The following is a 16,642-nucleotide window of genomic DNA, read 5'->3' on the forward strand; positions in this document are numbered from 1 at the left end:
AATTATTTCAGATTTTCTAATACCACTTACTCATATGCGCATTGTGTAAAATGGAATTGTTTAAACTCTCCTTGTCGCGAACATATTTCTTCACTTTGAACAAGTTTGTTGAAGATAACCTTTCCTTTAACCGATTCGAAAAAATTTAAGTTATGGTCAAATTGAGCAATTATATGCGATGAAGGCCCCCTGCATTCCACAAGTCGGTTCTGTGGGAGCTTATCATCTGTTTTTCCATGACCCTAAGAATATCTAGATGCCTAGGACCACAAGCTTTCCCGCATTTCTCTTCTGTTAACCCACAAGACGAAATAAGATGACACCCCAGCGATGTTTTGCAGTAATAAGCGGGAAATTCCCTACATGCATGTCAGAGACATGGCTTTGGAGTTGGAGGACCGAGGGCCAGCCCTTTTTGAAGAAACTCTGGATTAGTATACCAGAAGGATAAATCTTCTTCTAAATAGAAGACAAAGAACATAATTTTCGTCTCTTGCAAACACCTCCAAAGCTGTCTTGTACTTCTATTGCTTCTAGTCCTCCATGTCCAGTTCTACAATGAATGTATGTCTCTGTTGTATCTGCATGATTCTCTGTGTCTAGGTTGTGCATTTGTCTTAATTCAAAGTTTAAGCCTTGTCTTAAATTCTATTAAACTCTGATAATTCTGTGATGTTCAGCGCCCTGCCTTGTCCTGCCTCTTCTTCAATTACCCAAACCGCCGCACGCATCGGTGGTAACCTGAATGGCGAAAGATAATGCAAAAGGCGCCAACCTTTTTTTTCCAAAGTTAACTATGATTTAGAATACCCTTTCGATTCCCTTTAACACATCTATATATGCACAAAGGTGGCCTCAAATGTAATTTTGAATTTATTTTTTAACCAGTTCTCAGTCATCCCGATCGTCAGTCACTCTTCAGTCACAAATCCCCCTCGGCCAGTAATTTAAAGAACAGGTGCAGGAATCAGAGGGAGAGCAGGTAGTCGCAAAAGTCCTTTGAACATGGATTTGCATAAATAAAACAAGCTAAGACTGATTTTGACATCTATTTTTCGATCTTTTATTGGACTCACTGAACAAAGAGCTCAGAAATCCACAGTGACATCAGATCGGCTCTATCTTTGTAGATGAATTCATCTTCTTTGCTTTGATCACCTTTAAAAAATCTTAAGTTTTTTTATGGATTTTAGTCACACTTTGTTCAAAATAGGTCCACTAACACAGACCTGTGAATTAATTTTTACACGATCCAAATTTGATGATATTTTCCTTCATAGTCAAGACTTTAAGTAATATGACACTATGGAACAAAAACTCTTGTAGAAATTGTTCTCTTAGCATCACAGATGAGGTGCAAACCATTTAACTTCAGATTACAAGTCATTTATCACTTTTTTATTTTATTTTTTTTTTAGATTTCTAGTTTATTTTTTGTGTTCTCTTTTTTTTTTCTTTTTCCCATGCCGATTTTTCTAGTCTTTTCTTTTAAAATTAAAGCACACGAGCGGGGCCAGACATTGAATTTGTGGTTTAAGATATAAGTCCCCCCCCTCCCCCGCCAGTGGCGTGTTTATCTGTTTATTATAAGTATTCTACTAATTATTAAGGATAGTTAATTATTATTGATATTTTTTTTAAAATTATTATAATTCTTTATGTTGTATATGATCGGCAAATCCATATGCCACAGCTTACTTTCCCGACACACCAATTAAGAGAATGCTCAGAGAGGCGTGATTAGGTGTTGTCTGTGTCTCTCGCTCCTGAGTCTAGTCTATGGTGGTGGAAGGGGATACGCCCCTATGTGTTGAACGCTTGTTTGCGAGTAACGAGTTCTCTGCTGTCAGTGCCCAGTGTAGGAGGTTCATATTATGCCGGAGGTGCGTGGAGGGAGGGCGGGTCTGGCGGGGCGTTGTGAGTTAAAGAAGTTTTAAAGTTGTTTTTACGTTTGAGGGCACAGTGTGTGAAGCATGGCAATATACTGAAGGTTCGAGGGTTTGTTAACACGCAGTGAGTGACCACACCTTTCATCACTGATTTTTTTGCGTCTTTATTCTCAAGACATGTTGATATTTTTAGTTATAGTTTTCAGTACGTTCTGTGGTGAGTAAAACTTTTTTTAAACGATGTTTTTATATAGAGGTCTTTAATATAATCTTATTTTTTTATACTCTGGGCTTTAACGGGTTTAAGCAACTATATGAATATTTATCGAGTAATCGTCTACATCTAAAGCTGAACCATAGTGTTTCCATTGGGACACTGTGTACTGCTTTAAAATGTCCGCCAGCTGAGTTCTTGATGCGCCATCTAGTGGCGGAAACAAGATATCTATTCCTGAAAATTACTGAAAAACGTAAAAACTGTACTGACTTTGTACATATTTTTTCTAATTACTGCAACAAGGATTAAGTACTTTTTTTTTATTCGCGTACTTGACTTTGATTATGTGAACACATATAACTGTTTGAAAACAGTTAATTACATAATGAAAACTGTACATGAATGGGAAAGTTTAAAAATATATATTTTATACCGGATGTTTGGAGCTATTTATTTCCTTTAATTCTTATTTTTTATTTGAATTGTGTTGTAATTCCTAAACTTATATATTTATTTGTATTATTTACAGACCTTAATTATAGGTTAATTGTTGCATTGTTTAGTGCATCTATTTTTTGTTGTATTAATAATTTTCTTTATTTTATGTAAAACGATGAATAAATGGGGCGGTTCACTTTGCTATATTTCCTGTAGGAGCCTGGTAAGGACCAGTCAGAGCTTTTGGGTTAGTGTTCCCACACTTGGTTTTACCAGTGGCACAAGAGAGGTAACAGGCAAGGGAAAGTCGTTGACTACTGCTACGCTAGTGACAAAAATAGGACATAATATTCAACTAAACATCTACAATACTTTGGACATTCCACATTCTTTTGCCTGCGTCAAGTAAAACGTTTTGACCCCACTGCCTAAAAGTTGCTAAAATGAACTTCAATTGGGGATTGTTTGAGCGGATTCTTGACAAACTAATTGCCACCTACACCCTCCAAGTAAAAAACCCCACCTGACATACAAAGGTAAAAACACCTACGTGGAGAACAAGTAAGGAACCAGCCCATGGACTAAAAGAATCCCTCATCAATTCAGACATGCTGAGATTTGTATGGAAGCTCAGGGATTCCCTTCATAAAAAAAGAGGATTGTGATCATCTTTGATAAATCAAGCGAGACTGATGCGTCAGACTTTGCGATGGACATGTACACTCATATCATCATCAAGCTGGTATGTGACAAACTTGTCAGCAAGCCTATAAACAGGAAAATACGTGACCACAACCGGAGTCGTGTAAATTGACATTATTTCACTCCAAAGACTGATGAATGAGGTCTGATGTGACACAAAATTCTGATGCGTAAATTGGATCATAGCCGTGACCGACGCCCAACAAGCGAAATGTTTGTTCACAAGATCAATCATCTTTCTAAAAACAAAGAGATACGTCTTCTTAGTGCTTATTCCCTTGTGGATATAGTCGAGGACTATGCGACGCTTTAAATGTTGAACAAATATTCAAAGCATCTGCAAAAATGTCTCCCGATGGTAAAGCGAGCAAAGAGGCGAACAACACCCAGAGACGGCACAAAACAAACAGAACCATCTCAACTTCTACACAAATGGGTTCTGAGTTTTCACTAAAATACATGTCAAGAAGAAACGACAGTTTAAAGTGTAAAACAAAGCTTCAAAATGTCTGGAAAAATCTCTCTGCACTTATATGAGCCTTCAACAAAGAAATGTCTAAAGAAAGTGTGCTTCTGACTATTGCAAAGTTTATTAAATGCTATCAAGGACAGCACACTGATTTACAAGTAACTCATTCTAGGAGTTTGTTGCGTGTCCAAGACAGAAAATAAAAACGACCACACTGTGTATTTTCCAGTCTAGGTATGACACTTTTCTCTGATTTTGTGGACAATAGAAAAGCGCTTCATGGTGACAGAAGCAGGACAGCCCTAATAATATGGAACAGAAAAACATGTTGAAGATCAGGTTGTTGAAGATACCACGATAGCGATAATGAAATCCTGACAGAGTACAATGTTCTAATATTACAAGCATAAAGCCAACGTCTTCATACAAACATCTTTCACAGCAGTCTCAGGCTTCATCTCACCGCTTCTAGCACAGCCTTAAAGCTGAGCGGCTGCGTGAAAAGGCGCAGGCGCCTGAGGGTGAGACTGACTCGCCGCCGTTGGACAGAATACCTCACAGAATCGAAGTCTCAAGAGGAAAACCTGAGAAAAGAAAAGCCAAGTTAGACTGGCAAACAGAGTTGGCAGCAACAAACGGCAAAACTTTAATGCCGCTATTAAAAATAAATGTCATTCTAAGTTCCTAAACAATCTAGATGGATGACTCTTATTTTGGCCCAAAGGCCCAAATGACACACTACTCCCCCTGCTAAATATCCTCATCGCTGATCTCCAGCTTTTGTGTCTGACAAAGAAAACAGAAAACTCATCCACCTCCCTGATGCCGTCAGAACTGATAAACAAGGAGAGAGACAACATCAAATGGATCCAAAAGTAGAGTTAAAGTTGATTCTTCAACCTCAAGCCAACAGACGCAGATACGCACTTCAATCCCTCCTCTTGACTGAAGCAACTGTCCCAGAAAGATATTGTAAACATCATGCAACAGACAAAATGTACATTGCAGCCCCACTAGTAAAACAAACTTATCGTCTTGTATCTCCCCACCAGAAAACATCCCTGTGTTGAATGGGACCCCCTACGAGTACAGATCATATAGTGATTCCTTTAGCGAGAATGGAGTGGTATGGCGGCTACCGAACTGGACGAACTGGCATGCGACTGTTCACTTATCACTAGTAGCCAGTTTCACTCAGGGCAGCCTAAAGATACTCGTACATAGGTTAGGTCCAACACTTAACACTTCTATGAAGGTTATTACCAAAGCCAACAGTATCTTCATGAAAGAAAATTTTGAATGGACAATAAAAGTAACCGTCTGCGTAATAAGGAGAAGAATAATTGTCCAGTTAGGACACCAATAAAAGGGGATGATGTTGAAAAGTTCTACAATCATTCTCTCTGTTTTCTTCAAGTTGTTTCAAATCTGACACAACAAATGAATACATGAAGGAATTGATTTCTACCATTCACAAATATTAAAAACAATTGTCCTGAACCTTCCATATAAACTGAGGGACAAACAATGGAGAAGAGTTCGCGAGCGTATAGAGAGCTACAGGAGCAAACTGGTCACCGATAGCGTTGTTTACTGATCCTGGTTGCTTTCATAACAAAGGCAGTAAAATGCGTAGCATCACATCCGTGTTATGGCAATATCCAGACGCGAGAACCCTCCAACAGGGAATCAACACCAAAGATCCAAGTTACAGCAAGTCAAAGACAAAGGAAGCAGTTTTTGCACAAATGTCAGCACCGCGTCAGAAGCCAGAAACCTCACTCAACTCGAACACAGGATCCAAGTCTACTGTACTCGTTCAACACAGCTGCTTGGTTATTCTCGCGCCGTTTACAAAGAACCCATCTAACAGGAAAACACGAGTCGTGTGCAGTTTACAAAGCTAAAAAGCATCGGGACACAGTTTGACTTTCCATTAAAACAAAAGGGGATTGTTTTCGGATCCTCTGAAGCCTTGGTCACACTACAAGCAAAGACTGCAGGAGTCGTTTGGATTGTCAAGTGTGGTCACCAAAAGCATCCCAGGGGTTCTTCACAAACAGCAAAAGGAGCCAGGACCTCTTCAGAACAAAGCCAACAGACAACAAGGTCTCATGTCAACTCTCGACTGCAAACCCACCGCCAGACATATGGTGCCATATTGGGGCCGGTCACATGCATGATAATTGAATTGTTTTTTCTCTATTGTTTGCATGTTTAAAGTTTAAAACGTCAAAAGAAGCAACAAAGTTGTGCAAACTTATGCATTTCTTGCATCCTGAAGTTCAGGAATCAATTCTGTACAGAAACTTCTGGCGAAAAAGTACTGACATAAATGGCGACAAAAAGAACAAATAATATGCTTGAGCAACAATGAGTCAAAATAAAGATTGTTCTAATGTAGCAAGTTTTGTCTGGATTATCTTGGACAATCCTCAGGATTGTGAAACCAAGAATTTCCATAGAGCGTAACGAGATGTTTTGACTCAAAGCGTACCATGCCACGATTATCTACATGAATATGTCCGCCAGCAAAAGTACATTGATCAGTGGCCTCATCTTAAAACCAGGTATGAAAGCTTTCAAGCAATCAATCCAGGATGTGGAATCTACTCTGATATGAACTGATGCTCAAACGTTTTCAGCCGCCCTGAGGAGGTAGATCACAGTGTAGGCATGTGTGCGGACCTTATGCTGATAATACAACCTAAAGATTGGCTGGTCATAAATGGTCCCCTGCGACACTAGAAGCCACAGCCAAAAATAGACAATCGCGTATAGCACGCTGTGACAGTACAACAGGTACTCCTCTTTTTGAGACATCTTAGACGAAATGCATGATCAAACAGTAAATCATGATTTTAACGAAACGAGTCATCAAGAGGAGAAAACTGAAATGTCTATAGAGGATTGCATTTCATGAACCATTGTCAATAACTCTACAAAACTTATTCTAAAGGTCAATATAATATTGACTGTAACTTTCAGAGTGAAAGCCCCTCGCTTTCCAATAACATCTGTGTTGTCAGAGCTACGCCTCCATAGCCTCAACCAAGGAGATTTGAAAAGGCATTCTGAGTACAGGTATGGACCATACACTGGCATGTGAAAATCACACGCTCGCAGCAAGGACATCTGCTCGAGCTGTACCAGCTGAGTACCTACAGAAAGTAATGGACACTGTAGTAATTCCCTCTCCATGGAGTGCATCATCCCACAAAAGGAAAAGATTAGAGTTGTATTTGAATTGTGGATCAACCTAATAAAGGCGATAACAATCCACTAGCGACATTTTGTCCCCCCCGCCCCCCCAGCTTTTACAGGGAACCTGACCTCCACAAACTCTCTAGGTTGGAGAGTTCTCTCATTAAAAAAACAAAAAAATTTAGAAAAGAGCCTGTCAGCACTAATCGCGGCTGACATTAATGCACAAACCAGTGGGCTTCCGAATGTTTCAACCAAGTGTTTAAGTCTCTGAAAAACATTCAACTTCCCTCCTTTTTCCGTGGTTGCATCATGCGTAACACAATCAAAAACCTCACAAGTGATTTCCATGGATTTGGATTCATTTGTTATGGAGCCATGTCTTTCACCCATTGTGCAAATTATGCTCTGCAAAGAACTGCTGAGATAACGCACACACAGTTTCCAGCTGAAAGTGGTAATACTCATCACAAAATAACTTTGAAATGATGGATGAAAAAACAAAAACATAAACTTTGGGTTTTAAAATCTGTTCCCACAGACAGCGCGAAAGATGCCAATTCACATGGTGGACAGAGGCTGAACGGACCTCTGCTCTAAGGAGGAGTCGAAGCGCTCAATAGAATGGGTAAGCAAAGTCGTTACCAAACAAACAGTGCGCTCAATGTCCATTCCCAGAGGAAAGGAAAGCAAAAGAAATAAGTGAATCTTGGATTTGGACTCAATGAACTTCCGGTCGATAGAGTACATGGGTTTACAGTGGAGCCAACGAACACGAGACAGTTCAAGTTCACAGAATCCTCCTGTGCGGACCGCCCCACAGACCAGAAGGGCATTTATGCGTCTCTGTGAAGCGTCTATTTCACTATATGAATCCCCTTGGGCAATCCTAGCTCCCCTTCATATGCAGCCAAACTGCTCTGTCTACAAAGAACTTTGTCGACAAAACTTTAAGTGGGAATGAAGTTAATTCCCCATTCTCTTTTGTAGGAAGCGTGGTCTCGCGACACTAGCTGGAGGACCTCCAGCTGTGATCTCCAGCTTTTAAGGTGGGATCGAGCAGCAAACCAAGCTGAGCATCAGGAACCAGACAAAGGACAACCTCATCATTTCTCTTGACGCCAGTCCAAGACGGCTATGGAACAGTGTCATATTTAAAACTGGAAAGAATAACATCTCACATGTTGCTTTCATTCTAGGAAACAGCAATGAGTTGCTCCTATGAAGCAACAACAATCCCAAGTTGGCGACTGACCGCTGCTGTTCTTGCTGTCCCTAACACACAAACACAAATTAACAACAACAAGCAGCCGAAGTCAATAAACTGCTGACAAGAATTAGCTGCAAATACAATTGGAAAAACCTGCTTTCTGACTGATAGTACAACATACTAAAATATATCTCCAGTGAAACCAGCAAGATTTTCACACCTTTGTTTGCAAACAGGATCTCTGTCATCCGAAAGAAGCAACAGACAATGTGAACATCAAGTGTAGATATGAGTTCTTCCGTCCAAGGAAAATCCTGCAGACATGATGGCATCAGAGAGGCATGAGAGCTGAGGAGTTCGTCATTAAATGCAGTGAGATTGGATAAATGTGCCTGAATTTCTCCAGACAGATCAAAGAGGAAAGGCCTAAAAAAACCTGAATTCGATCACCATGGCACTTCCCTGCAGATGACCAGAGTGTCAAAAGGGACCTAAGCCGTGAAGTGTTCTTTTGGTGTAAGGAAGTATCTTACAAAATCTACAAGCCCTATCTGATTTCATTATTTTCTCATCTAGGACAGCATAAAACCATCTGTTGCTTCGGTTTTTACAACAGCTGAAAAACATTCTCTGAAAAGCTGTGGCACACATAAACAGAAAGAAGGAGTTGCAGCTGGCAGAACATAAATAAAAAATGAACCAAAAAGCAAAACAAAACGCCCTAGACAATCAGATAGAAAGAATTCAAGACCACTTCTGAAGACAGAAAAACTGACTCCTGAAGAATGGCCAAGTCAGAAACAGCCATTATTCAGTTGCACCACAACAAAAATTTACAACTGAAACAGGCTTTAATCACGCAGGGGCCTTAAAGCATCCCTGAAGAAAGTTTCTATTATACAACACTCGACCCAGTAATGATGATGCAGGAGTCCCATCAGAGTGGGTGTTGCAGGTTGAATAACTCAGCCATGCCAGTCGAAACAAAGCAATCCTGCAATCTTTTGACAAGGTCATGATGCATGTGTCTACACTGAATTTACAGCCATACACTTCATCAACAGTGTAGCGGACATTCAGCGAAGAGCCTCATAGGCTGTCAAGATTAGAGGGGAGACAAACAACTGGATAATAAATGCTCATATTCATCTAGCCCAGCCTGATAAATCCTATCTCACTGTGTTGTTTGCAGGTGTAACAGAGGAAAGTTTTTGAACAGAACGATGCAGTATCTGCCAGAAGACAGAGGTCCTCGGCCACCACCCGCTTCCTTTATAACAAATGTTGTGAGTGGATACTTTTGAGGTCCTGTAAGTGGTAAAAAGAGGACAAGCCCTTGAAAAAGGTATTGGAAAGTTATGTTCCACTTGATCTCACCAGCCGTGCAGTCATCTGGAAAATGGCCTACCTACCACTCGAGATACAGAGTCTGTTATAAATCAATCCCGACAGGTTCCATCTTAGAAGAGGCCCAAGTTTAGCCACATCAGATCTGAACAACTGCCTTTACAAATTTTGTTGAGGTTGCAGATTGAACGAAGAGCTGAAAAGAGAGTTTGAGCTGAACCTGAATCATGACTTAAAAGATCAAAATGCCTTTTGTGCAGGATGGTATTTTAAATGGAAACTTTACAACATCTCCCAAGCAGCATCTACACCAAGGGGAAGTTTGGGCTGATCGTCCGCTGATTCTTTCCATCAAGAAGATCTATATGGTCTTCAGTTCATTAAAGACAAGTTTATGGCATGATGAAGGGGCTTCCAAACAATTTTTTTGTGAAGTTGAAAGCCATATTAAACGACAGACCCATCACCTACAGTTTCACGTGAGATGACTCAAATGATCGAGATGCACCAACACCCAAACCTTTTGTTGTTGGTTAAAACCAAACCAGTTTTGCCACCCAGGCATAGCGAGTTCATATCAAAAACGGATCTTCTATCTTGTGTCAAGGTGATCGGGAAAAGGCTATGGGATAAACATGTCAGATACATGGCAAGATAGTGCTGTCTCTGGAGAAAAGCGATGGCTTTCTAGAGTACTTCTACCTACAGTATCTGCAAGGAAAGACAAAAATGGACCAAGAAACCTCAACAGATGTCTCACTCCTGAGATGTTGTCTTCAATTGCAGACATCTAGCAGCTCCACCACAGAGAACATGCGAATGATTAGCCAAGTCTTGATCGTAAACAGGATGCAAAAGGCCTTGGTGCCCGCTCTGTCGCGATTGTACAAACGAAATACCAGCGTTCTCTAAAGACCCAGACCAAACTTGATTCTTGCTACTGTAAGCATCAACCTGAAAATAAACGGACCATGTTTTGCAGGGAATAGCTCCATTTTCTTCATATGTAATTGTGACAGTACTTCACAATTAAATGGGGCCGGAGTGTTGAGCTATTTATTCTTTATTTCTTTATTTATTTGAATTGTGTTAATTCCTAAACTTATATATTTTTTGTATTATTTACAGACTTAATTTATAGGTTAATTGTTGCATTTTTGTGCATCTATTTTTTGTTGTTTTATTATTTTTCTTTATTTTATGTAAAACAGGAAGAAATGTGGGCGGTCCACTTTCTATAATTGTAGGAGCCTGGTAAGGACCAGCAGGCATTTGGGTTAGGGGCCTATGGGTTTTTACCAGTGCAAGAGAGGTAACAGGGCAAGGAAAGTTTGAACTCTGTAATGTGACAAAATATAGGAAATAAATCAACTAAACATCTACAAGTTTGGACTTCCACTTCTTTTGCCTGCGTCAAGAAAACGTGACCCCAGTGCCTATAGTGGCTTATTGGAACTTAATTGGATGTTTGGTTTGACAAACAATTGCCACTACACCGTATATATAACCCGCACTGATATTTTATTATAGCTGAAAGACTGTAGGACATTTATTTAATATATTTTTAAATATGTATCTCACTTTTTCATTCTTGAATTATCCATCCTGCTTATTTTTTGCTATTTTTTTTTTCCTTGTTTGTTTCTAATGTTCCCTCCTCAGGTTCCCTCGCTAGGACTGAGCAAAGAGAAGTTTGCTATGGCCGTGATTTTGACATTCCCTTTGGCACTACGCCAGGCTTTTACAGAGGTGATCTGTATTTTTATCCAACTGGTGGCAGTGGGAGGAAAACACTGATGGAGAATGGGAAGGTGAGCCATTTGTTTATTCTCTGGTGTTAAGACTGAACACAATTGTTGCTCAAAACATCTATAATAAATATGATTTCTTAAAGGCTATAGTAAAAGTTCAAAGGCTAGATTATTTTTTTTTACCCATCAATAAAGACTTAAAACAGTAGTATTTATGTCAAATTACTTTGACAGCGGGTGTGGGAATTTTGTTAAACAAAGCTTTGTAAAAAAAAAAAAAAAAAAGGCTAAATATTGTCAGGAGAGAACATGCATTAGGATGAAGCAGTTAATTCTGTTTCTGAAATCAAAAAGTAGACTTGGAAAATGCTAAAAATTCACAAACGTGCTGCTAATTGGCATGAGCAGGTCAACACCACAGTTATAATCAGGAGCTACAGGTTGTTTGTTGTTTTCAAGGCAACAATTCGTTTGTTTTTTTGTCATAATAGGCTCAGAGGATGGTGTTGCTTGATTCATTATGAAATTCTTTCATATTACCACAGCCTTTCATAATTATTATGATTGCATATATTATATTAAATGTATATTTATTAACTATTAGTAATAAACTGCATGGGCTTTAATTATTGATACACAGCCTGGTTATATAGGGGATGAAAACATGCTTCATTTTCACCCTCCTGTCATTCAGTACTCTATATACTCATCCACTTTTGTAACTATAACATTTACTCACAGCAACATGACTGTGTCCATTATTGTTCCTCCTCTGTCTGCGAAAAGTGTGGGCTTTAACACTTATTAAAATCATTCTGAGTTTGTCATAACAATAGGGAAATTCGTTCTCTGCATTTAACCCATCCTCTCTGGGAGCAGTGGGCTGCCATTGTGTGGCGCCTGGGGAGCAATCAGGGGTTAATGGTTTTGCTCAGGAACCCAGAGAGAAGGCTGTGCGGATCAAACCGGGTACTTGCAACCTTCTCAGAGCACAAGCGCACTGCTCTAACCTCTAAGCCAACACAGTTGCCCTCCAGTCACTTGGCCCATGGCAACTCTGGAGGAGCTGCAGATTTCCAGAGCTCAGGATGTAAAACTTGTCTGTACAGTTTACAAATCATTTTAGCCTACTTTCATTACACTATCTCCATCAGAAAACTAATACTGTAAATCATTCCCACCAGGACACAGGGTGAGGGCAGAACCATGCTGTGGTGATGCTTTTCTCCAGCAACACCAGAAACTTGGTCAGATTTATCTGGAAGATTACTGGAGCTAAATACAGTTCAACCCTGGTAGAAAATCTCATATAGGCTCCCAAAGACTTAAGTATGTCCAAAGATTTTCCTTCCAGAGGAGCAAATGTTTTAAACACACTGCCAGAGCTAAATGGAAGTGGTTCAGATCAAAGCCAGTGCATGTGTTTATCTGTTCATGTCTAAATTCAGACTTAAATCCAACTGTTATTAAAAAAATAATAATAATGAACAATTGAACGTCAAAGTTTCTACACTGGATCTGACTGAGCTAAAGCTATACTACTCAGATGAAAGAGGGGAGAGGTTCCAAAGTAACAGTTGTAAAATGTGAGAATACTTTGCACTGTAACTGAATGTTTATTTTCTGATTAAAATATTTTATTTATTTATTTTGTCTTTTAGGTAAAGGAGCCAAGACTAAAAGTTACCTCGTTTTCAGCACGCCTCTTAGGTATAACTAAAAAAGATGCAGGAGTTTATACGTTTCCACGCGTGGATCAATTTTCTAAGAGAGTCCAATTGAACGTAACAGGTAAGAACATAACTCTAAACTTTGCACCATCAGATGATTGAACATATGGTTTTACTGTTCTGCCCCCTTGGGAGCCAAAACGCATTATAAAGTGTGAGGACATGCCACATGTATATGTGCCATTTTCTTTTCCTTCTGCACCTCCTCTTCAAAAAGTCTGTGCAAACCACTACTTGTTGGAAGTGTTCCAGAATCTAATGTACTATCTTTAGAAAAAGACTTTTAGTCTTAGGACTTTTGGATTTCAAATAATACTGTATTGGATGGCCATTAAGACTCTTTATTAATTTCAGCAAATTATCTTGTACCATTTTTACCTTTCATTGCTTAAAGCACTGAATTCTGGTGAAAGGTACCTCTGTGTCATCCTGTGTTGATGTCCATTTTATTCACTTTGGTTACATTTTCAAAACTCAATGGCAAACCTAGTAAATACAGTAGATAAATCTTTCCTACCATTACTTCTATAAAGCTTTCTAGACATTTTTTTATTTAGGTTAACTCTTTGTTTATCTTATTTGTATTTTCAGAGTGTGCTAAAAAGATCACTAAGAAGTACATGGACAATTTACAGCGTGAAATTTCTAAACAGGCTGAGTACCTGGAGTACACTCCATTTAATAATGAAGATGTAACATTAATCCTGTGGAATAGAACTGACCCCTCGAAAAATCATGAAAAAATAGGAAACATTAAAGATGATGTCTGGAGAATCCTTGGTGTTGTTCCGACAGACAGTGGCTTCTACAACTTCAGGCGAAGAGACAGGAGTCTTGATTCAAGGATAAATCTCACAGTGAATGGTAAAATGAGGAGCTTCAGAGAGGATAGCTAAAATACATTTTTAATTTTATGTTAAACTAATTACTGCTCTGATCTCTGGTCTGTCAAACACAGAGTACACCTACAACTTTTCCCGAAATCTAAATGAACAGCTCTTTATAGATTATCCTTTGACTGGTGGACCATGGACTGTGACTTTTAAATCGGATATAGAAGATGAAATAGTCACAGTAATGAAAAATGGAAAGTTGGTCTTTGATAATGACATTTTCCCGTGGAGAATTGCTTATCGGAATCACGGCATCGATATAGGCCCACTAGATAAAATAGATTCTGGTACCTTTGAGTTCAGAGACCCACAAGGTAACCTGGCCTTGTCTGCGACTCTGGATGTCAGCGTTGGTGAGTCATGTTACATTTCCACTTTCCAAAATTAATCCATGATTGTTAAAAACTAGAATTTCCTCTCATATCTATGTGTTTTTACAGAACCTGCTGGCGGACTTGCATTGATCATTTGTATTGTGGTGGTTCTGCTTTTGGGGATATGTTGTTGCTACTGCTGTTGTAAAAAGAAATGCTGTAAAAAGGACAAACCTGCTGTTGTACTGACACAAGGACCTGTTGCCTATCATGTATGTATTGACTTGAATTGATGCTACGATGAGGTGTTTTTCTCGGTGATCCTTATTTTAAATATTCTTTTAAAAGGACAATTCTGCTTCAGCTGCTCCAGCACCTGTCACGTATTATCATGTAAGTATTACTTTTCTGTTATTTTATAGGTTTTAAGTTGGTGGCAGTGTTATAATAAAAACAAATCAAAGCAATGCCCCACTCCAAATACTGTGATAGAGAGATTTAAATACAAATAAACAAATGAGGCTTGAAATCCATATAAAATCATTTGTTGTTAACAAATAAAATTGCCTCGATACTGAAAATGTATTTTCCTATTCTCTTTTGTTTGCAGGGTACGAACCAGCCAACAGGACCAAGTTACTCTAATACATCTTATTCTTCAGTTTATCCTCCTCATCCAGTAAATCCTCCAGCCTACGCATCACCTGCAGCTGTGTCAATGAGACCGTCGGTGGGTTTGAAAATCAAGGTCTTCTGATGATATTCCATGTGTGGAATCCCCGTAAAAATCAGTGTGATGATCACATTTGCTGATGATCTCTTTCGTTTTTTTTTGTTCTACAGCTGTCGGAGCCTAATACCACTGTGTACCCTCCACAGCCTACCATTTTAAGCCCCCCACAGCCTGAACCCGCTTCTCAGGTGCACACACAGATTTAGAGAAAAATTTTTAAATTCAAGGTTGTTAGGGGTTTTTTATGTGACTGTTTGTTCCATATTTTTCTACCAATTTGCTATTTTCAGGTTGGACCTCTAATATATCAGGAAAGTGAAGCAGCTCCCACTTTCAGCTCAGAGGTCTCTGACGATCAGCCGAGATTTCAGATAAAAGGACTGGCATTTCCCTCGGCTCCTCCTCTCACTGCAGATGCACCCTCGACTGATGTTTACATCTCAGATAAACTAAACTTTTTATGAACAGACTGCTAAACACTCTGTTGAGGGAGCTGTTTCAGTTTGCCCATGCTGCATTTAGTAACAATACATCACTACATGCATTAGGAATCCAGGGAAGAAAGACAGAAATCATGCAGCTGGAATATAAGTTGTTTAAATTTATAAGTTGTTTAAGGAGTTACAAACCTCAAATTTTAGATTTGTCTTAATTATTTTTGGTGGAGATCTCATGCCAGAGATCCAAAGCATTTTACTGTATAATTGTGTAACCTATATAATCTTTAAAATGTTGCATGGTGAAGTCTGATTTAGTGCAGTTTCTACAATGTCTATCTCTCTTTGAAGCTGAGATGCAGCATCAAAATCAATTGTTTTCAAATAATGTCACAATTTAAGCCCTTTACAGGAGACTAGACACAAGCTGCTTGCACTGTGCATAGATATATTTTTATTGGTAAAAGAGGATGGCTTGCTGGGAAAAGTCTGCAAATTACTAATATGAGTATATATGCATGAGATCAGAATGTCTTCAGGTATATCAATATGACATTTCTTAAAAGTGTTACATTTAAATCACTTTTCCCGAGGCATAAAATTAAAATAACACCAAATTTGTCTACTTGATATTTATAAATTTATCTCAATGTATATTTTAAATATGTAGACGTTGCCTTTGAAAACTGATATGACTTTTTAGCTTCCTGTTTAACATTAGTTTTTAGCTTAAAATCTTTTCTCTGTGATTTAACTGAGACCTGTGGATGACGAGATAAACTGTTGCTGTTTTTCATTTATGTTTTAAACTTTGCTATGAATTTAAACCATATATACATATTCATGTGTTGTTCAATCTGTGGATTACTGTTTGAAACTTGTTAATATATTAAAAGAACAAGTTTCAAACTTTGGTTTGGTATACCTCAAGGGTCCATGTTAGGTCCCTTTCTTTTTTCAGTCTACCTCCTGCTCCTCTGTTCCATTTTTTTTGATAATTGATATGTCCTTTCATTGGATTGAAATGACTGTCAAATCTACCTTCCGATGCAAAAGAAGGATGTAAAGTAAATTCAAACACTGCCTATTTGTCTGGAAGAAATCAAAGCAAAGCTTGAATGGCATTAAACTTTTAAAGTTTTAAATAAAAATAAGACTTTGTCCACCCCTACATTTTTTCCCCCATAATACTGATAGTGGCAGCATCAATACTCTCGATATTCAAAACGTTTTAATTTTTCATAGGTGAAAAATTACTTGACAGCAAAAACACTGTGGTTTATTATGCACATCAATATACTAACTTTA

General features: G+C 38.7%; 1 protein-coding gene across 1 annotated transcript; it reads left to right on the forward strand.

The window, feature by feature from the left end:
* Positions 1–1,994: 1,994 nt before the first annotated feature.
* Positions 1,995–16,503, forward strand: LOC119790831. The gene is made up of 10 exons (XM_038296543.1): positions 1,995–2,106; positions 11,139–11,287; positions 12,889–13,018; positions 13,549–13,821; positions 13,916–14,203; positions 14,291–14,436; positions 14,513–14,557; positions 14,775–14,894; positions 15,008–15,085; positions 15,188–16,503. The coding sequence occupies exons 1-10, from the start codon at positions 2,067–2,069 to the stop codon at positions 15,359–15,361; spliced, it is 1,443 nt and encodes a 480-aa protein (XP_038152471.1). The 5' UTR covers positions 1,995–2,066; the 3' UTR covers positions 15,362–16,503.
* The last annotated feature ends 139 nt before the right edge of the window (positions 16,504–16,642 follow it).

Source organism: Cyprinodon tularosa, unplaced genomic scaffold (genome assembly GCF_016077235.1).
Source record: "Cyprinodon tularosa strain WSP-4 unplaced genomic scaffold, ASM1607723v1 ctg371, whole genome shotgun sequence".
Lineage (NCBI taxonomy): Eukaryota > Metazoa > Chordata > Actinopteri > Cyprinodontiformes > Cyprinodontidae > Cyprinodon > Cyprinodon tularosa.